The sequence below is a fragment of the Hermetia illucens genome, chromosome 1 (genome assembly GCF_905115235.1).
Source record: "Hermetia illucens chromosome 1, iHerIll2.2.curated.20191125, whole genome shotgun sequence".
Lineage (NCBI taxonomy): Eukaryota > Metazoa > Arthropoda > Insecta > Diptera > Stratiomyidae > Hermetia > Hermetia illucens.
In genome coordinates this window covers 89133951-89157681 of record NC_051849.1, presented here as the reverse complement: position 1 = coordinate 89157681, position 23731 = coordinate 89133951, and the positions used below count along the sequence as shown (strand labels likewise).

Below are 23731 nucleotides of genomic sequence, written 5' to 3'. Positions count from 1 at the left end.
TTTCTATAGGAAGCTTGGTGGAAAAACAGGGTTATATACATTTTTAAGGTTTTGTGTAAAACAAAACCTTATTAAAATCGGTTTAGTGTCTGTCTGTCTGTCAGTTACACGCATTTTTCTCGCAGACCGTTATAGCGATTGACACCAAATTTGGTGGAAAGGTGGAAATAGTAAGTTACATAATTCTACGTCAAATTTAAAGGGAGTCCCCATACGTGCAAAAGGAGGGCGGACATGTTTTTTGGTCACATATAGTCATGTGAGGTATCAAATGAAAAGTCTCGGTTAGTAATTTCCAAAGCCGCTCTTAGTTTTGACATTTGTCGGGAAGGTGGGGGAGTGCGGGGGTCGAAATTGGTCATTTCTTTCACGGACCCATTCTTAGAAACTACCCAACCGAAAAATCTGAAAAAAATCAAGAGGCTGTTGTTATGGTGCCTAGGCCCTGAAATACCCTCCATACCGAAATATGTTCAAATAAAGTTAATAATAGTATGTTACCATAACTGTTAGTAATTGACTGCAAAACTCTCCTTAAGTCCATCCTAGTACTAGGAAATTATGTAACCATGTACGCCATAATATAGAGCATGATTCTACTTGGTGGAAATCATACTATTACTAATAAAGTTATAACAGGTCAAAATTGTCACTTCTTTGCAAATTCAAGACTTTGAATGTCAATATCACTTAAAAGTGGATATTTGCACATAATATGTGCATATATTACGCGCTACATACTAATGGGACAAATGCACACTCAAATAATTTATAAATGAAATACACAAAACCTTTCATACCTGAAGTGTCCAGCTTGCGGTTTTCCGAGTTGGTATTTTTTCGCTTCTGTTTTCGCGGATGAGCTTCTTGTAAAATTGTTAATTGGTCTAAGTAGTAAAACTAGTAAAACGAATAAAAGTTTTAAGTACAACAGTGCGGTGCTATAAATATAAGTGGAAATATTATATTTTACAGGTATATTATAGAAAACACTAAACTTATGTGTTTTAAAACAAGTAAGCGCAGTTAAAATATTTTTAATGCATTTGAAATAATAGGAAAACTAATAATAATAAAAAATAATTAATCGCTGATCAGATTTTTAATGCATCTTTTTCCTGCTGCGAAACTCCAAACCGCCAGGAACGTGCGATGTGAGTTGCAACTCGCTTGCAATGCGTTCCAAGTCGGCAAGGTTCGTTCACCAACTGCAATTCACACTCTTTCATCTCGTACACACACGTTTTGATTTTCGCCAAAAAACAACACTCCATCGGATCGGCGACAAGCGCTAGCGAACGTACACATACCAGCGCCGCACAGTGTCGTGAAAGCTAACGAACGTTTGGCCTCACATTGGGCGCCGTTGGCAATGAACATCAGCCTTGGTAAGGGATGCAACAAGAGTGGCATGCGTAGCTATCTAAGAACGCGGCAATCGCTCCTCATGACGGAATACCAGAAAATACGAATATAAACCAAAAACAAAAAATAAAATCCAATAAAATAGGAGTGGATCAGTGAAGACGGAATAGGCAATGCAGACCGCGTTTCTCCGTGTTTTTATTAAAAATTCAAACTAACCGACCCTTTCTCCTCAACAAAACCTTCTTCAAAAGTTCAAATACTCCCCAATAAAAGCAGTATAGAGTAGGGGACAGTTAAGTCCTTGAGGGTTTTACGTGAGCAACTGTCTGGAAGACTTCATCCCACGGTCTTCTTAGGGCACGGATTGATTTTGTGACCACAATCAGAGCTCCGCTGTCACAAGCAACAACGGTACCAGTCTATATGGTGGATGCAAGACCTACTTAAATCTCTACCGCACTAAGGAGTACTGCACCCGTGTTGAAACGCAACACCACGCCGAGGCCCGAAGGTTTCTTTTCGCTTGAGCATCACCACAACCCTCATGAAACTCCCACTAGGGAGCCAACCGCGAACAACGGAGCTGTACTCACATACAATAGGAGTTCATCCGAAGTATGAGAGTCCAAGGGCTATTCCGGTTCTCATGGTACCAGTATACCCCTGGTAAGGTTTCGTGACCAAATTGCCACTTCAAATGAGTCCCCGTGCAGACTCGGATCTGATCGCCCTAATTAGGTCTTTGGAGAATTCGCCTACTGCATCAGGGCCGGAAAGCCAAAGTGAATACAGCGTCTCCGGGTGCCACCACTATGGAGGTTCTCCTCGGCCACTCGGTTTTCGTTCACCAGAGTACGGGACAAGCATATTCCATTGATTCGGCTATTAGATTGCGCACATTTCTTAATCGTTTCCGAGTTTCACACTTCCTATGCCTTAGCATTAATACCAGTGCATCCAGCTTAGAATCAAAACTATGACAGATGACGAATTATCTTCAAAACAAGAAAGATGTGCAATTATGAAAGCGGTATAATTGATTTTTACTCTTGAAGACTTCAGTTCAGCAGTTCCCCAATTCATCTCCACATGCTTGTCACCAATTTGAAGGAATGAGGAGAGCAAAGGGAGTGTAAAAGACTACTTCAAAAGGGATACCAACACCATCGTATCACTTGTGGAGTACATGAGAATATAGTCCATATGGTTATATGCGTTTGCTCGTCTAAGACAAGGGGATTCCCTATCATCCATCTTTTTTAGCCTGGCCTTGGGAAAAGTGATTCGTGATGCGAATGCGAGAGGCATTATCCTCTTCAAGTAAACCCAACTATTGTCCTATCCTGACGATATCGACATTATGGGAAGAACAAGCCGGCATGTATAATCTTCATTCATCTAGATCGATTAGGCTGCCCAAAAACCCACCAAAAACGAAAGAAGAAACAGCATCACATGGCACTGGTCAAATGAGAGCAATAAAGATAAGAGAATAGAACTTTGAAACGGTAGATAATTGATACGGCAACGAAATCCTCGGACGGTTGTTGGCTGCCAACAGAGCTTAAAAACTGTTTCGCCTGAAACGCCTCACTATAGGGTCAATTCCAGACAATGATCTGACCAATCCTGATGTATTCCTCGGAGTTTTGGGTTCTTAGCAAGAAAACTTGCGATCTTTTCGCCGCGTCAGATTGAAGAATTCTCCGAAGATTTTTTTGGCCCCCTACATGAGGATGGATAATTCCTAAGCCTTAGTAACGACGAAATTTATGAGCGATACCACGACCGTTTGGCTGTGGATAAAACCAACCTATGTATTGTCAATAGGTTACATCACCCAATCCATATGACCCAGCCTGTGAAGTCTGTAAAGGCAACTATGGTATAAAAAGAAAATGTGGTGAACCCCGTCCCACATGGAACGATGGCGGAGGCCAGGACGCCAGGAAGCGGTATATCGAATTGATAATTCTGAAGATTACCTTGGGTACACCTTGGAATAGCGAAGCTTTGGTGGTTGGCTAAGGTCTGACTTGGGAACGCGTCGTCATTCAACTTGATGGATCTAATTTTGTGCGGCATGTTATTCACGTGCAAGCTGATCTCCAGTTGCTAAACCAACCTTTCAATGTCCACTACTTTTACAGAATATAAATTGCTTGTCATCTCCATTACGATGCAATAAATTTGAAAATCCTTGTTTACAATTTCGAGCTTTGCTTAAACTCCTTGAAAATTAGACTTTTACATTTTTCCCATTATCACAAGACTGACTCCTAATTGCACTTCTCAAAATATTTCATTAATTAGAGGTGTTAGTCACCCTTTAATCTCTGGTTTCAGTAAGCTGCATTCCTTTCTATTATATATTATAGTGTTCATGAAAAACATGCGAAAATATGTTATATACTTCGCCCTTTTCAATTTTAGAAGTGTATTTAACTGGATTCAAATTCATACCCCTTTATTCAAGCATTTCATTACAGCATATTTTGGTCATAGTCTATCAGATGATTTCCGAGATGTAACAAAATAGTAAATAATTATTTTTGGAGTTAATTGGATATGTTAGCGCATTGAAAACTACCTTTAGGTCATTTTTTTTTGTGCGCATTCATTTTCTTGGCTCTAAAGGCGATCATTGCCCATTAGTTTCTTAATTGCATTTCAAATCCAATTAAAAACTACAGTTGCTATGTTTTCAAATTTATTTGCATTTTTCATTATAAAAGGTTTTAATAGCCGAAATAAAGCAACACCATGATAAATACTATTCCATTGAATAACCTCCAAGTAACATCTTCAAAACAAGAAAAATAAATCACTCAACAATAATCATGAATTCATTTCCTCACTTATGGGAATGAAGTTATTTCGGCGACCTATTCCAAAACAGCTTACAACATTACTAATATCTGCAATTAGTCTTGAAACTTTCAAATTAAAAGTAACTGTTATTGATATCTTAATAAATCATGTTTTCTATGATATTAACAGAAATTTGAACGAATCAAGTTAATTCAAAATCGTGTTAGGTCTGTAGGCGGTGCTTTCTCCGCAGGGGACTCTGTTTGTCTTAATACAGATTTATAATTGTTGACTAATGTTGTTTTTAGTAACACAAGGAACCAGCTATTCATTTGGACTCATTAGAAACTCTAGATGAATATATTCTAATCCACTTGGATTATATGTACATTCTGGTTCGGTTGGTTGGACCATTAATTCATAAATACTTAAGTTACGATTTTAGCACTAACAGTTGCTTTGAAGGTGAAAATGGTTTTAGTTGTTAATGATTAGTAATCAGCTGAAATGTTATATCAGAATCAACTTAAGGAAAGTTTAGGTAAATTTATAAAATGAGCATGGAAGATGGTAAAATTCAATTCATAAAAGCTTCTTTAGCATTGGGTGGATGAAACATAAAAGACAACAGTGTGCGGGATCCTCATCCCCTAAAACCACTCCCACTTTTTTCTTCTTCCTTCCCGGTGGAACCGCTGCGAAAAATTACGTCGCGGAGAGTGCTGCACTTTAAGCGACCAAGCCTTTCGTTCATCGCGCCCTCCTTGCGTGCTCCGCTTTTCCAAGTTCCGCCTGCATCCTTTTGATTGCGGAGTTCACCGCACACCAGTTTTCCTCCGGCTTCAACATTTCCCCGACGATGCTCTGCGGTCTTATGTTAATTTTCAGAGAGTCTTCTAGGTTTCGCCTCTCTGGGCAGAATCGTAGACTATACAACATGCTATGCTGCGGATACTCAGGTGTGCAACCATATGCCTGGCAAAAGGGAGAATCATCCAGCCTAAATTGGCGCAGATACTTCCTGTAACCATCATGCCCAACAAGAATTAGATCCGATGATAGTTAATTTCGCAGTGCACTCATCAATATGGGGAATCAAAGTGTGGGTCTAGCGACCCCATTGCGAGTCATCTCACCGTCGCTGCCACTATCCAACGACTTTCGCCTTGCCCCATTTTAGTATTCTGTATTCTTTTCAGGTGGATTCATTCTTCTTTTCTTGTACAGATTGATCTGAAGGCACCGTACGCTCCGCCCAGAAGCAATCTGCGGCTGTATATTGGGCCTCCAATGTTATCATCCGACGTAACGATACACTGGTATTTATCACTTTCTTACCGCCACAGCCCAGGTGTCCCTTGAAATTGATTTTAGCGTCAGGTATTTGATAACTGCTTCGAAATCGCCACCAACACGCTTTTATGGCGGTTATGGTTTGATTAGCGTGCAATTCAACATCTGCAGGTTGCTTCGCGACGAAAACCATAGCTAGATTATCTACGAAACCGATTATTGTGACATCTTTTGTCACGGGAAGGACAAGGACTCCATCATATATCGCCTTCCACAGGGGAGGACCCAACACTGAGCCCTGGCGTACTCCTGCAGTGACGGTGTACTGCTTGGGTCCCTCATCCGTATCGCACCAAACTGTCATCTTCGAGAGGTAACTTTTGAGGAGCTTAGTCAAATAACTAAGAACGCCCATTTTAGCCAGTGAGCTTTTAATCCACTCCCGGTTGGCTGAATTGAATGCATTTTTGACGACTAATGTCACCGCGACGCAGCATTTATTGGAAGACATCCCGTCTCGAGGCAACTTCGAAACTACGTCTACGGCGTCGATCATTGAATGAGCTTGTCTATGATAAGTAGTCTATTGTAGATGGCACTTTCCAGCATCTTTTCAACCGCGTCGATAAGGCAAATCGAGCGGTATGATGATGTATGTCCCGGTTGCTTATTTGGCTTTGGGAGCACAGCTACTTTTTGTCTTTACCACCGAGCGGGAAAACTCCTTCTACCATGGATGTTTCAAATCCACTGGTAAATCAGTCGGATCTGGTCTTAACAGCGAGTTTAAGACTTCTATTGAGAACAGCGTCCAAACCGAGAGCTTTATTTTCACTGATTCTCCGGTAAATCTCCGCAAGTTCCTCGTCAGTTACCGCAGATATGATGTAAGGATATCGCGGAAATCCTCCCTGGTCGTGATTTCATTAATGTCTTTACATTGTATCGCAATCTTCTGCTTTCTGGCCCATACTTGTGCCTCTTTCCCTAAAGACTTTCCATCGTGCCGAAGAAATTTTCAACCGTTTTGCCCGGAGGCTTCTTCAGCTCCAGCATCAAATCTCCTTTTTGGGAGCGTCTGATTCTGCTGACGATTTCTCCAACGTCCTCAGCTCCAGATCGACTTGATCCTCCTGAGGATGTCGCCATGTGTCATATCAACTTTTTCCGAAATGATAATCAATTGTTCTTTTACGTGTCGCACTTTTCTTTCCGCTAACCTTCGCCCGTGCTTTGCCGGTTACTCTTTGGGGCTTTACCTCCCTTGGGTCTATTACAGCCGTGGCCGCTGTTTCCACGATTTCGATCAATTTGTTGCCTTCCCATTTGCTTGTGGGGAGCCTTTTCATTTTTTCTTGTCCTGCGAGGATCCAAAAGAATCATTCGCACCTTCTCTACTCCTCTTTTCAAGCTTAACGCCCTTTTGATTTTGAAGAGGCGTCACTTTTGCTGTCTGAGTGACGCTTGCTTTCTTCGAGGCACAAAAATTGACTTCAGGAAAGATCGCAGGATGGTCGAACTTTTCCTAAATAGACCAAGCACTAGGTCCTGCAACATTTCCCAACCAAATGTAGTCACCCCACTGTGGGCTGATGAATGGCCAGACGTTCTTGAGAGTGATGTACCTTGTTTAATTACGTATTTCTCCACACTACTTGCAGTATGCGATGCAAAGGTTGCCAAGTATTAATCCAAATATATTTTTTAAATTTGCCGCCGACCCCGTTATGTTCATTCCACAACCGGAAAATTACATGAATATAGGCTTCAATATGAGGCAGCCTACTGGCAAATTTGGTGGAAATCTTACTATTATTAACAAAGTCACACTAGGCCAAAGCTGCTGCTTTTGCGTCGAATTGATACTCCCTAAGATTAATAAAACTATTCATACTTGAAGCGCCGAGTTTTAGGTTTCCCGACTTATATAAAATCTCGCTCTGGGCAATCCTGTCTTTGAATAGTTTCAAGTATTACTGATAATTTTAAAATATCTTGTATTTCTCCATTACTTCCTTGTTAGCTGACCAATCTTGATACAAACGGATATCCATCTCTTAAGCTCTTGGTAATTCTTTAGCTTATAATTACTTGGTAACCTAGGCATTTGCGAATACAATTAACTTCCACAAATTAGCCTGATCATCTACTAGAACTTTGCAATCCACCTTAATTACGTGGGTGCCCACTATAAATTTAAGATTGACAGGTCTGTCTTTCTAGTTCCAGCTAATACTTTAAGATAATGTCTAATCGCCTTGTAGGGGCCTTAGAGACCTTCCTTCTGGCCACTTTGGTATGGTAGACTACTCACATTAACATGATGCTAACATTTTACCATATCTTGACATATAAAGAAGTTTGCACTGAGTTTTCTAGTATCATGCATTTTGTAACCTTGAGTTGAAGTTAGCTTAGATGAAAGAATCGCCATTTATTGATCATAACTTAATAGAGAGACCAGTCAGAATAAGTGGTGGTACTAAGTGCCACAAATATTCAATATAGTGCTATTGCTTAGCGCAACTGAAAGATACATCAGTTATCAAAGTTGTCTTAGTCCAGTCATTAAAGCCGAAAATCGGGTGCGAACTCCGATTGACAGACCGATTGACATGAAATTTTGGGTGAGGGTAGAGGGTGGCCTAAGAAACAAAAGTTATATAGCGCCCTCTACCCCCACCAATCGATCTTGACTGAAAGAATTCGGAGGTTGAAAGCTTTAACGATTGGACTATCTAGTTGTCGCGTCGCGTCGCGTCTTCCAGGTAGATAAAAAAACAGAAGTGACAGATAGTAAACCTATTTAAATAGTATGTATTTTGTTTTCTATGAAACCGGAACAAATATTGCGTACCGCTTTTGATCTTGCGTTCGCAGAGCGCGTTAAGAGCTATCTCTACACTGGACGAAATTGTCAGCCATTTTTTTTTTTTTTGGATATTATTAAATTTCAAACAAGAAGACTATACTGCTTGGGTGCATCATTCTACGTGGAATTTAAGGGGTCCTCATACATACAAAAGGGGGTCTATATTTTTTTTCAACAAATATAGTCATGTGGGGTATCAATAGCAGGCCAGTGCGCCGACCAAGTTCTTCGATTGAGGTAGTGTCAGGCTCGCGCACTCCGATGAAATGACGCAGACAAGTATTGACGAAAACTTGGAGTTTTTAGGTAACAATGGAGTTCACTTTCCATGTAATACTCCCATATAGGAACACAGAAAGAACACTAGCACAGAAGAGTCTCAACTTGAACTTGGTATTGAGTTAATTTAATTTCCCGATTTCCCGGCAGCGAAAGCGGATCTAGTGCTGTTAATGCGTCGGACAACATCCTATTCGGTCCACTGTCGGTAAAAACCTTTTTCTAGATATACAAATTGATCGACACCGTCGATGCTCTGCCCATTGATGCAAATAGTGAGAGAACGATGATCCATCATACTGAGAACCTTGGTTTTGTTGGTGTTTATCTTCACTCCGACTCTACTTGCATCTCTTTCAAGATCCAGAACCATTTAGTCAAGGTCCATGGCCCAGTGAGAGAGTAAGTAGATTTCATAAACGTAATCGAGATGTTTGAGAAAAGATGTCATTGTCCATTGAACGTCATCTGGACAAGGCAGCATGAAGAACTTCACCAATAACAAGAAGAAATAATATCGGTGATTGGGGGATTCGGCTTTGGACCTCCAAATCCTCCGTGATTATGCCACACACATTTTGCACTATTATATCTCGCTCTGATAATACCTATCAGTTTCTCTGGAATGCCCCTCATACATAGAGCACTCCAGATACACTTCCTATTGACGCTATCGAAAGCTTTCTCGAAATCAATGAAAACCAGGTGCAGCAAAGATCGAAACTCCGCGCCCTGTTCCAAAATGATCCGTAGGGTATTAATGTATTCAATTCAGGAGGATCCGGAACGGAGACCAGCCTACTGTCTGTCGATCAAACTTTCGAGATAAATTTACTGTTGATCGGGAAGTGGTCGATCTGATTGCTCGTACGGCGTCGATTAGTTGAAACCCAACTGGCCGGTGATGGAGGCGGTAGAAGCTACAAAAATCCGCAAACCTGCCACCATTAGCCTTGTGGTTGCCAAGACCGTATTTCCCCATCACATGTCCGAGTAAGATGTTGTCTGATCCCACCTTGACATTCAGATCACACATCACGATCACAATGTCACCTTTCCTTGAACTACGTTTAATTGCTTGTAGAAAGTATCCTTCCCCAAAATTTCGAAAGTCTCCGTTGGTGCGTACAATTGTGATGCTTCTTATCGTGGACTGGAATCTTACAGTTAGAACCCGGTTAGAAACCAGCTCATAAGTCAAGAGAGCGCGCTTTATGGTAGAAGACAAAAGCGACCCGACACTGAATTCGCGTCTGCTATCAGTTAGCTTTCCAGAGTACAACAGCACATTGTCGCAAGAGGAAGAGGAGTACTCTCCAGAGTTCCACCATCATACTTCACTTAAGCTCAGAATGTCCAGCTTATATCGTTGGAATTCCCGCTGAAGTTAGAGAAAACGAGCATTAGCTACTGTTATCGTGGAGCGTGCGTACTTTCCAGAAACCAATCATAGTCCGTTTTCGATAGCCAAAGGTGCTGGGAGGTCAGTTCCTATCCGAGGCGTTCTCGACGTTTCGGTAGCAGTAAAGTTTCAAAATTTGCAGGTTACTAGCCCACAAATTTCTATCCATTATAGTTGCCTCTTATGACAAGCAGGGGAGGGGGAGTATTCTTATACCCCAACTCACATTTTAGTGTTGCTCACATACATTACGAAAAATTCCAGAGTTGAATGGAGTGCTGGTTATAATGACGCTTCCATTCATCATTACTATGTCCCCTCATCATATTCTCGAATAAATTGTTCTCAAATCTCCTCTACAGTGGCATACAAGGCTCCCATAAACACAATCTTTGGAAGTGATTTTTTCCATACTTTAGTTTATAGTTCGCCGCCAATATATGCCTGATGGGTTTGCAATTTGGAGGGTTAGAAAGCTGTCAACAATACAAACCCGTGCCAAGTTAAGAAGTAATTTATGCAGCGCGTCACGCCTGAACCCCGAATGTCGACGAATCTGGCAGTTTTTTTGCGGGATTTGCCATTTCTCTTTAATAAAAATACAAATGCCGCGGTGGTGAAAATCAAAATACATGAGAATCACAATCAGCACATGTCGAAAAGTGTGAAAATGTTAATAACGATTGAAGATATGGTGCACCAGTTGCAATTTATCAGAATATAAGGAATAGTGTGATGCGGTGCTTTTGTCATAATATATGTATGTAGCCCACGCATAAGTATACAATACTTGATGATCTTTCTGTATTGTGAGCCTATTATTAATTTGCCACCGTCTATCACATGTTACATCACGATAATCACCAAACTCCTTACGAAGTAATGAGATAAATACACAACCTTAAATCATCCCTTTTAGTTCCCACAAACATTGTAAGAACTCCATTCGAAAGGTATAATCAAAACCAACCTTGCCATATTCCTTTACAGATACCAATCGGGGCTAATCTCAAAGTTGTTATCGTTATTCAAATTCAACACCAACTCGATATCAAAGCAAGTCGACTGAATAGTACAATACAACAATGGCCGTAGATATTTCAAGAAGCCGAAGCCTATCAACTTGAAGAAACCGAGAAATTGAGGCTTGCCAAGAGCTTCAAACAATTGTCTGCCAGTGAAGACTTCTTGTCTTCTTGAAAGGGCCTATTACAGGCGTTTCAGTGTTCCTCCAGAAGCAGAAGACGTACTCTGACCGGCTAGCAACAACGGCGCTTATCATTGCAGCAATCTTCAAGTGTACATCATCATCATGAGGGAGGAAGAGTTGGAGATAGCAATTAAGGTAATTCGAACAAGTTTCACGTTTGTTTACAGCTTATAGTCACGAATAAGTATGTGCCGTTGCAACAGAAACATAGTCTGGCGATTGTAAGAAAAACGAGCAGGGTCGGTTCTATCAACAGCAAAATTAATAAATAGCTCATGTCGGGTGGCATGCAAATTCGCGCTGTTCAAAAACGTCCACCCCTCTTTATTGAGACGTTAGGAGATGTATTATTAGGTCGTTCATGTCTTCCCTGTTTCTTTAAGAATTGTTCGCTAAATTTACTTGAGCCAAGTCAAAAGTTTCTTATTTGAGACCTGTTCGCATTGCTTCCAACAACCAGTGAACTAAAAGCTCAATCGAAGATAGTTACAACTTCAGCTAATCCATCAGGACGCTGAATAAACATTCTCGTCAGATTTAGATCCTAACCCGACTCTGCTCCCAACAAACGCAACAATTATCATTGTTGCGTCCCATTGTGGTCGGCTATTGTTTTTGATTACACAGCTCTGCACAAACATTTCACTTTCATGTTCCTTTTATAATGAAAATCATATGAAAACCACAGAACATTTTTATCATTCGTTTTTTATCCATTTTTCCAACATAAAACAGGTGGTGATAGTTGGGAACGGCGGCGTCGGAAAGAGCTCCATGATTCAACGATATTGTAAAGGCATTTACACAAAAGATTACAAGAAAACAATTGGCGTAGACTTTCTAGAACGACAGATTGAGTAAGTATAATGATAGCCTGAACATTATATTAGTAAGTGTGCATCCTGTCTTATGGGAAAACCTCATTTGTATTATTATCAAGTTACCAATTAATATGGAATAATTATGTTTGTTGCAATGCTTTTGTTTAATTATTCCTCCTCACTATTAGCATCTTTAAGAATTCTTTTAAAGCATTATTATAAACATGCTTTTTTGATTTGATTTTTCCAATTAAAAAAATTATGAACTATAATTTGGATCTCCTATATTAATTGATGCACATGAACTTTTTCCAACCGCGATTCCAATCCTGACTGAAAGGGGAAGAGTTTCTTCTTTTTCTTCAGCCTTTACCCCGTTCAGTAGCCGACTCGACTGGTGCAGACTTCCCACTATTTTCGGTAATAAATTTCGTCCAGATGAAGTCAGGGGCTCTCAAATCACCTTCTAGGTATTATTATTATTCTGCACCGTATCATTAAAGAACTATTTTGCACCCTGGGCCTCGCTATCCCTGGTAGACCCGCCTAGTATAATTCCCTTAACCATTCCTCTTCATTTCTTAGTGTCATAGCCATGAAACCGTTTTCAATTCCACAGAAGGGTTCTGGCCCGGGTAAAGCCATCCCTCCTCCCTTCTTGACTAGTTCGTCCACTATCTTATTAGCTTCCAACCCAACATGGCTTGGAACCCAGAATATCCAGATCTTGTTGGACGAGCCAAGCCTATTCAGTCTCTCAAGGCATTCCCATATCAGTTTAGAGTTCACCTGGTCGGACCTAAGTGCCTTGATCCCTGCTTGGTTGTCGGTGAAAATAGCAATGTTCTGTCGTTCCTTTGGAGATTAAAGGAGGCACATCTGCCTATGACGTATATTTCCGCCTGGAATATGCTAGTGTACATACCCATTGGCCCCAAGTACATTTTCCTTGGACCAATGTCACCAGCACCCGCTCCCTCTGCTGTGAGGGATCCGCCAGTGTACCAAGTAATCAGTTGCTGGTTTAAGCCGTATGTCCTAGCCACGTTCTCCCAGTTTGCCATGTTACTCCAACGTGTTTCAAATTTCTTATCAAAGTGAAACCTCGTTGTCATGTTATCCCTTGGTATCAGTAATTCGGGATACCGCCTGGAAAGAATATCAATCTACCTTCAGTTTAGGCAGCTCCCCGCCTCACTGATACTCCCGGCCATCATAAATATTGCCCTCCTTGCCTGCATCTGTATGTGATAGATGAGGGGAGAGGGGTTAATCCCAGAACGACCTCCAGGGATGCCGTTGGGCATGTCCTTATTGCCCCACTGATACACACGCAAACCAGTCTTTGGAGTTTGTGTAATTCCCTAGCTTGTGTGCTGAGTTCGCTTCTTTCTGCCCAGATTGCCCCTCCCCCCCTAAAGTGCGGTATATATCCAAAGTAGTATCTTCTGGCTGTAACCCCATTTTTTTCCTGCTATGGACCTACAAGTCATCAGAGCCCGCGTGGCTTTCCGATAAATGTTTCCGACATGTAATTTTTAGTCTAGCGTAATTCCCAAATATTTGACCTTTGTTTCTGGTTTCTGGTTTCTGGTTTTCAGGTGATCAAGCTTATGTGTTCTAGTAAATGGTACTATGGTGGTTTTGGCTGGATTGATCCGCAGTCCCACCTTCGTGCACCAGGCACTAATAGTCGGTAGTCCAGTTTGAATTCAATCACATAGGGTATCTTCATATTTACCCCTACAGATCAAAACAATATCGTCCGCGTAACCCTGGACCTGTATTCCAGTTAGCACGTCTAAGGGTTCGTCCACTACCATACTCCACATAAGCGGCGATAGTACCCCGCCATGTAGACAACCTTGAGTAGTGTTCATGACAATAGAATTTGTACATGTCGGTACTTCTATTTGCCTACTTTCTAGCATTTTGCCCATCCAGAAAGCCAGGGTGTGTCCCACTCCCTTGTGGCCCAGGGCATCTTGTATCTATTTGCGATGTGTTGTCGAATGCTCTTTCGATGTCCAAGAACGCACCCAGTGCTATTTCCTTTGTTTCTATGGCATCCCGTAGTATATCTGTCGGCTGATACAGAGCAGTTTCAGTTTACCGTCCTGCCCGGTAAGCGTATTGATAGTGATGTAGGGGATTACGCTTTAGAACGTTCATTTTGATATAGTTGTCTATGATCTACTTTACCGTTTTGAGTACGAACGATGTCAAGCAAATTGATCTGAAAGATTTTGGGTAGAAAGGATCCTTTTTACCCCCTTTCGGAATAAAGACCACTTTTTGGCCGCGTCCATGCCCTTGATATATATCCCAGTGCTATGCTTCCCCTTACCACCCTCAGAAGAGACTCTAAGATGATTCCTAGGCCTCTCTTGATTAGTGCTGGGAAAATGCCATCTACTCCGGGTGATTTCAGTAGTTTTCACTGCCCACCTTAGCCCAGCTTCTGAGCATACCTCTTTTCCTAGGTCTAGGTATCGAACCATTGGCATTTCGGTCGGCCTTTTAGTCGTTTGGCATCGACTTCAAAGTTCAGGCCAATCTTAACTATTGAGTTAAAGTCAGTGTCAACTATTCATATTCTTATCCGCCGGAAGAACTATCCTACTGGAACTAAGACGCCTCTTTATCTTCCTTGAACGTTTGCAGTCATTAAATGCAATAGCTGACATGATTCAAAAGTAACCTTACAACAACGTTTGTTGTTGATATATAGGTTTCGCAAGTCCCATTCAGAATTTTTAACTCCAATTCAACATTTTCCAAACTAGTTTGACAACTTTTCAAAACTAATTTTAAACTTTTCCCAAACCATTTTGAGAATTTTTTATTTCAAATTCAGGCTTTTCCATTCCCAACTCAGAAGTTTTTCAATATTTTATTATAAAGTTCTATGCCAACTTTTTACCACCAGATAAAGATAGGCGGAATCTGAACGGCTCACCAAAAGTTCTATCGTTGTTTTAATGAACCATAGTAAAAAATGTAATTCCCTCAATCTGCTGGTTTTTTTCATGACTTCTCTATACAAATTCTGTACTTGTGACTACAGTTAATTCCGCCGTTTCCTGTGGAAACTCATTAATGTCTCTCGCCAATCGAGATGATTTCCCTCAGTTTAAGATTAAAGTTAAGTTTAAATTATGGCATTACTATTACTTTCAGACACTCACCCGTTCAAGAGGATGCCTTTGGGCCATTATATTCTCAGACCGGTTCATTAAAGCAAATAATGATAGAAAATTAAGGGGAAGCCTAAATTTTTTATCCAGCTGTAAAAATTTGGTTAAAAGGTAGTCAAAGTGAATGAATTGAAAATATTGAGAAAAAAATCCAAATTGGAAATGAAGAAGTCTGAATTTGAAATGGGAAAATCTGAAATGGATTTGGAAAAGTCTGAAATTGGTTTGGAAAGTCCTGAAATTAGTTTGGAAAATTCTGGTTTGGGAAACTTTGAATTCAACTTGCAAAATCTATATAAGGACTTATTGAAGCAATATGTTGCGACTCATGAATTCATCAATTAACACAGTGAGTTTACATCAAGCTGTTGTCGATCAATAATCTTCGAGTTAACGTATTCATCTCAAAGTAATCAGTGTGAATTTCTAGCCGAGCCTAGCCGAGATTTCTAGACGAGCCGACTTCGCTTGTGAACGGGACAAAGGCTGAAAAAAAAGACGAGCTGGTCTGATGATGATGTGCCCCTACGTCCGTGGGGCCAAGGAGAAGTGAAGTAATTGAGCTAAAAATCTGTACTTCAAAGTTGTTAGAGTTGATTAGAGCCTGACGAGTGCTAGATGATCTCTCACTCTCAGATCACTGCTCCTTAGGATTTAGTCTGACTATTGCAACTGAACAGTATATAATACAAAGACGGAATCCTGGGAAAATGGTTCAATATACTTCTTGCCAACAAGGTGAAGCTCTCTAGGTGACTAAATCCTCCTTTTGACGATAAAAGATCAATTGGAAACTCTGAATGTGCGCTTTGAAGATGCTTCTCCTATTTTTCGACGCCAAAGCGGTAAAACGGTTCCATGGTGGAACCAAGAACTGCAAAGAACTGCAAAACAACTCGACTATTTCTAAATTGTGCTTGCAAAAGCAATAGGAATGAAGACTGGTTAAACTTCCGGAACTCACAGCGTATATATAAGAGGCTCGTGTAACTTTCGAAACGAGAGTCCTTTAGAGCATACTGTGAAGAATTGAGGGATGAAAGAAAGACTTCCAGGCTCTGCAAAGCCTCCAATAAGGAACAGTCGGCCAAGTTGAGCTCTCTTAGAAAACCAGATGGGACTTCCACGAACTCCAGATTTGAGTCTATATAAACACCACCCAGGAGAACAGGTCTCAGAAGTGGGACAGATTCTGTGAACCTTTCAACATGAAAGTGTTGCAAGGGAAATTGGGACACCGCAAGAGCGGTTGTTGCCAAGAAAAAGGCAAGAGGTGCTGTTCTATTCTTTGAACACTTAAAAGCACTTGGCATAGACGGCATCTATCCAGCGATACTAAGCAAGATTATAGAGCACTTACAGCAACTGCTAGGAAATATTTTTCGAGGATGTCTTGCTCAGGGCTACGTTAAGGTAAGGTAATAAGGTAAGCTAATCCTGGGGAAGATGGCTTTTCAAATCCAAAGAACTTCAGACAACTCAGGTTAACATCATTTTCGCTAAAATGTCTGGAGAAATTGGTTGAGTGTTACATTCACGAGACGTTGAGCTCGCACCCATTAAATGAAAACCATCATGCTCACCAGCGTGGAAAGTCCTGTGAGTCTTTTCACTCTTTGGTTTCAAAGATAGAGGACGCAACTCTGAAAGGCGAGTCCTCAATGGGGTGTTCGTGGACATTGAAGGGGCGTTTGACTGTGCGCCCTTATAAAAGCGTTTCCCTTCGGAGGCTGAAGTCTATGAGAGCGACAACTTGGATGATTGATGAGCGGTTATAGGGAAGGCGCGTCGCAATCTGTAACGATAGCCACGCTGCAATGAGGGAGTTGAGCGGCCCTCTGATCACTTCAAAAATCGTTCAGGAATGGAGAAATCGATTGAACTCTGTTTCTAGATTCATTACGATGGAACTACTCTGGGTACCCGGTCATTGTGGTGTAAGGAGAAATAAACTCTCAGATGCTTTAGCAAAAGAGAGTTCAATCTCCCCCATCCCCTAACTGCAGGTTAAGAAAGCGTGTGTAGCCCCTTATGCCTGTGGTCTCCACCCGAGGATGGTTCTCTGGAGGTACACAGCTGCGGTGTGTCCCATCCTAAAACACGACTATTGACGATACTGGAAGTCTGTCGAATCTGCTCATACTAATTAGCAGCCGCGGCCTGGCTCACCACCTGGTCAAAGAAGATTTGGCCCGCTTATAACAAAACTGGATTACGAGAGCTCCTGTGCCAGACGCATGCAAATGCATACAAGGTTACAGCGGTTTGGACGGGGCACTGGCCTATAGGGGACCATACAACAAGGCTCGGCACGCCCTACACTGAGAAGAGGGTGAAACCCTCAGGCACTTTCTTGCAAGCTCTAGCTAGAGTCAGGCTACGGACACTAAGTAAACCATTCTTTGGGGACCTCTGAGCGATTTCTAGCTGCACGGTGGGACAACTGCTTTCCTACGTAAATGCTACGGGCTGGCTATGAAGATATGAGCTGGCTCGACTCTACCACCTTGCACTCATAACAGCAGTCACGGTCTTAGGAGTTTGTGGCATCAGAACGGCGTACTGATACCTACATACCTACCTTTCCCCATCCCGGCAACGAAATCAGCATTCACTAATGCTGCTATCGAAAACTGAGAACAAGCTTCCCCTAATGGCAGGTGACAGAGCATTAATGCTGCTAAACACACCAAACTTTTCCTGTCAAAACCTTGTTTGGTTACGGCAAAGTTTATCCTGTCGAAAAGCAGGAAAATCTGCAGAAATATTGTGGGCATTCTAACAGGCCATAACTCACTACTGGGCATATGTTAAGAATAGGAATTCTCCAAGATGATACGTATTCATCCTGTAATAAGGAAGCAGATTCCACGAAACATTTTCTATATGAGTGTCTTGCCTATGGACGCATCAGACATCAGATTTTTGCTGCTGATGTGCTACAACTGCAGCGGGATGCATCATATCCTTAACGGAAATCCTGCGATACATAAATGAATCCGGGATATTCCGTTAGGCGGCGTAATCGAGTCCAATGGACCGAATAAACTTGCGGTAATCAACACCTCGCTTCCATTCTTTCATGATAGATAGCATATTATCTGAGTAGAGTTAACAAGCGTAACATATGCCGTGACAAAAAGAGTTTCACCATTGCACTAGTCAGGAAATCAGAAGCTGCCGTGAACTTGCAAATAGCCTGTGAAGGACGTCAACGATAGCTTTCTCATCCACGATGATCAAATAGGTTAGTACGTTGAAGAAGTACTTCATTGGTATAAAATCCAGTGGAATTCCGTTTTTCATGGGTGAAATTAACACCAAGCGGATGAGGTCTGCTCCTCCGAATCAGAAAGAATTCATCGTCAGTCTTGACGAGTTTCCACGCGACATATTCCCTAAAACTCCTGCAAGATCCAAATTAAATTGAATTGAATTGAATTCTGCACGTAATAATGCAGAATATCGATATCATCGAAAAAATTTATATATCTAGAGAGTGTTGTTTCTACCGACAGTGTTATGAAACCCATTGTCATCCAACGCATTAAAAGTGCAAAGTATGCCTCCATTGTCCAAAATCAAGAAAACTATCTCAACACCAACCTCAAGTTGATGGTGGTCCGCGTCAGCGTCCTATTTGGGCTGCATATACTACATAGGGGCAGCACCACGAAAGCGTTCGTCACTCTTACCCAGAAACTTCAGGCTTTCATCACTGTGGTACTCTGGTCTGCGATACACGGTAGGCTTTAACAAAGTTGATATCAAATAGTCACAAACCCCAAAACAAACATCGGGATATTGTTTCTAATGCATTCAGAATAATATTCCCTTTGAGAATAAAGTCGTAGTATGGGCGCTTTTTTTAAATGAACAAAAATATTTTCTCCTAAATTGAAAGCGCAATGCTGACCACATTGCCTCCTAGTGTACTGTTACGGTCTTGAATGAAGTGCTCTAACACACTTCAAGGCCCTGATCCAACATGGATTGTTGCGCCAACGATTATTATTATAAATTGAAATATTCATTGCAAACATGGGTATAAGGCCTTTTAAGGTTTTGTATCAAACAAAACCTTATTAAAATCAATTCAAACGGCTGGAGCTATCGTCACGAAATTTGGTGAGAAAATGTGGTCTGAGAAGCGCTAGACAGGCGACGAGTTGCACTATTTCATGTTGGATTGGGCTCTCCATATATGCAAAATTTGGGTGCAATCTTTGTTCAGAATATGTGGGGTATCAAATGCAAGGGCTCAGTTAGTACTTACTCGAAAATGATCATATTTCTGATATTGGGTGAAACACGTGGAATAAGGACTCAAAATATGAGCTTCAAAAAGTGAAACAGGTCTCGCTCTCAAAACCTGTCCAGGCGAAAAATCTGAAAAAAATCACAGTGATGTATCTATAAAAAAGCTAGTCCTCAAAATACCTCACATGACAATATCAGCTCAAATAAAGTTAATAATAGCATATTACCATATTTTAAAAGAAGATTACTCGTAAACCTCCTTAGGTACATCTTAGAAGCACAAAATTTAGTACAATTATAGATAATAATATAGTACACAATTTTTGAAAGCCTTGAAGGAAAGGAAGCTATTATTAACAAAGTTACAGAATATCAAAGTTTTGTGTTTCACTCCAATGACGCCATCATCATATAAAGTGAACTCATATGCACGTCGGAGTTGCAGTTTGCAGACATCAGGGAATATTTTGATTTTCTAGCTGTGTATGAATGGGAAACGTGCATAGAAAGTTCCTACACAAGTTGAATACAAAACGTTTATGCACGAAAAGTCCAGCGTCCGATATTCTGACGTTCCGTTGTCCGTTTTTAAAATTGTAGTTATAGGTTATGCCCAAAATAATCCTCTATGTCACGAAGGAACTTAGGCCAATTAGGACTATTGTGCCAGAATATATTACGATGTAAAAGGAACGGGGTGAAATACTAGAGAGTATACTCTCATTTCATTTTTTCACAAATAACAGTTACCTAGATAGAGTCCATTGACAGAATTCATGATTCCATGGTGATTAATACCAAACTGTTGTGCCCCTTTTGCTGGTTATAGTATACCTATTAATCATAGCAATCAGGCAAGCCTTTAAGCTTAATCTTTCAACTTTGCAGCTGGTATTAATTGTTCTCCCAGATGCCTCGACCTAATTTGCACAAGTGCCACACTCCGCGCAGAACCTGCAGGCAGTGTCCGTAGATATATATCCCTAGTTTCGCTAGGTGATATTTTAGCCGACAGTAACCAATAAGAATTCCCACTATGATTCGGAAGTTCTTTTTGTTGGGGTATAAGCAATCCTTGTTTCGCATGGGTTCGTATCCCCCAATAAACACCCTGGACTGCTTCATTCCTAGTAGGCCCGCCCAGTATAGTTCCCACAACCATTCCTCTTCATTTTCTAATGTCATAGCCATGAAACCGTTTCCGATTCCACAAAATGGTTCTGGCCCGTGTAAAGACGTCCCTGCTCCCTTGTTGGCTAATTCGTCCGCTGTCTCATTGGCTTCCAACCCAACATGGCCTGGAATCCAGAGTATCCAGACCTTGTTGGACAAGCTAAACGGGAAGGCATTCCCATACCAGTTTAGAGTTTAACTGGTTGGACCTAAGTTCCTTGATCGCTGCTTGGCCTTTGATAAGAATAGCAATATTTGACAGTAAATTGCACTCAAAATAGACAGGACTCTTGGAGGATGGCATATTTAAAGGGCCGAGCAATTTATTTTCTAAGATTACATTGCTCCTGTTCACAATATGCATTTTTTCCGTAGTAATGTTTGTTTAATTTGGAGGAGAGAGATAGAGACAATATATTGCAATATTTCAGCTTGCCTTTATGATGATAAGCAGATAAGCTTTAGACATAAAATCATAAATCTTTCTGCCGGATGAAAGCAATTTGTACAATTCACGTCCTTTTACCCATGATGTTAATATCGTCAGTATAGACCCCTAGTTGGGTGGACTCAAAGAGAATAGTGCCTCTTGCATTAACATCAGTATCACGCATCACTTTTTCCAGGACTGAAAAGGCTGCATAATAGTTGATTCCCTTGTCTTAGACCATTATTGCTGGTGAAAGGCCTCGAGAGTCATATTGCAGAAGGTATTCTTCTCCGAATCTGTAGTCTCCTCTGAAGGAACATGAACATTAACGGGGCTTATATTTCAAACCTCGACTTGCAAGCGTAGAGTGGATAAGTGTTGGTTTATGTTTTCAAAGCCGATAATAGCAGGTTTCACTTTTCAGCTGACTAGGAAACCTAATTCGAGCACATGGTTTACTGGTCCCATGCGTTTCTTGAAACGCAGTGACGTCAGCCTTATATTGGAACAGGGTATACTACGATGAACACACGTTCCATGAGAAAATGTGTGATTCTAGTCCAACCTCCCTGTCGGCAGCATTAAGCCAGAGAGTTCTTAAGGATATTAAAGAGAGCCCTTTCTGACCACGAAGATAACATTTTTAAGCAAGAATGTCGTTCTTCTTTTACTACTTCACAGTTGACAACATTCTGTGTCTGAGTATAACTTAACTTTATTCCGTTCTTTTCGATTAACTGAGTACAGCATGAAAACTTTAATGTCTTATTTCATCGAAGAATTGATATGGAATATCCACCATTACTTTATAATTTCCCATCGACATCGCCGATATATCATTTGAACTCGTTATTAAAGTTTGGAAATAATTGCAATAACTTTTATTACTTCCAATTTACAGAATTGACGGTGAAGATGTTCGAATAATGTTATGGGATACGGCTGGACAAGAAGAATTTGACGCAATTACCAAAGCATACTACAGAGGGGCACAGGCTTGTGTTTTAACATTTAGCACAACGGATCGAATGTCTTTCGAGGCCATCAAAGACTGGAAAATGAAGGTATGGGGACGTTAAATTTGAAATAATTGCACACATTTAGAATAGCAAAATGTATTCGCCGTGATTCGTTTCCAAGTTGAATGTTCATCAAAGTGAATTAGTTCCACATGCGTAGAACCGCTTGCATGTATCCTTCTCATTGCATTTACTATTCTCTGATTGCAGGTCGAAAATGAATGTGGAGAGATACCGACGGTGGTAGTTCAAAACAAAATTGACTTAATGGACCAAGCTGTTGTGTCGCCGTAAGTTGACTATTGATAGAAAGTGCACTTTCCAGCCGCACTTATAGCAATTTAACGCAGATGTAATCATCTCGAATTGCAATTCCGCCTCTCATTAAGATCTGAATTTCACTGATTCTACTTTTTGACTCCGACAATATAATAACGAAGGCTACAGTAATTTTCTCATCAAATTTATTAATTTTACAGTGAGGAAGCAGAAACTCTCTCCAGGAACTTAGGATGCCGGTTAATTAGGACTTCAGTGAAGGAAGATGTAAATGTGGCTTCGGTATTCCGTTACTTGGCTACAAAATGTCACCAAATCATGACACAGTCATACAACACTATAGTGCCAACTGGTCAACCAGCGATAAGTAAGTCCTAATACAGACATCTACCACCCCTTGCTCTCTGCTGTTAAATTTAATTTCAATCATTTAAGTGAACGTAGAACTCCCTTGACAAAACGGACACCCATAAAACTACCTTAATCTTCTACTATGATACCAATTAAGCCAAACGTTGATTCATCATTAATATGCAAATTCTATTTACAGGTGCTTTCAGTCCAACATTTACGAAATCAAATGGAACGATAATTTTACGACCCGCGAAAAAATCATCGAAAAAGAAAGCTGTGCTGAAAAAATGTCGAATTGTATAGAACTGAACGTCTCCGTTATAGGACTAATATATAATTTGAAGTCATTTTGTATTTGTATTTTACTCTGTAGCCTAAGTTTACCTAATAGAAGTTATAACTATTAATTACGATAGTTTTTTGTAAAATAATTCAATGAACGCCTTATGTAAAATGTTTGCTATAAATTCAAAAAGAAAATAAAAAAAAATGATATTCCTTTTAAAAATCAATCATTTTCCGTTTTGTAATACTTTCATGAATGATGATGGAAAAGCAATCAAAAACGGAGAACCCACTCAATCATCACTGCCTTTATAGCAAGAGAGACACTTCTTCTTCTTTTGCCTGCGCTGCATTCAGTAAGTGACCAGCTCGCCCATATCAGGATCGCCGCTTCTATCGATCGTAAGCTTAACCTGGCCCAGCAGAGGTATACAAACTGGTATTCCAACACCGACCAGACCTACTGCTCGGCGCATTCAACACTTGCCTGAAAGAGGGCATTTTCCCTGCTCGTTGGAAGGTGGCGAGGCTTGCGCTGATCCATAAAGGGAAAGGTGACCCCGAATTGCCGTCTTCATACGGCCCACTATGCATGCTTAACACTGCTGGGAAAGTGCTCGGAAAGCTTATCAGAAGTAGACTCACTGAAGCGATATGCGCTGCCGTAGATTTATGTCC

The 23731-nt window shown here is 40.8% G+C and overlaps 1 protein-coding gene across 1 annotated transcript in view; it reads left to right on the top strand.

The window, feature by feature from the left end:
- LOC119647015 (ras-related protein Rab-23) overlaps window positions 1-23257 on the top strand; it is a 130922-nt gene extending 107665 nt beyond the window's left edge. The window contains exons 4-9 of the mRNA XM_038047754.1: window positions 11016-11370; window positions 11971-12092; window positions 22018-22180; window positions 22346-22425; window positions 22615-22781; window positions 22965-23257. Of these exons, the coding sequence (XP_037903682.1) occupies window positions 11338-11370; window positions 11971-12092; window positions 22018-22180; window positions 22346-22425; window positions 22615-22781; window positions 22965-23071 (672 nt within the window). The 5' untranslated portion in view covers window positions 11016-11337 and the 3' untranslated portion in view covers window positions 23072-23257. The remainder of the gene's footprint in view (window positions 1-11015; window positions 11371-11970; window positions 12093-22017; window positions 22181-22345; window positions 22426-22614; window positions 22782-22964) is intronic.
- Window positions 23258-23731: the final 474 nt, after the last annotated feature.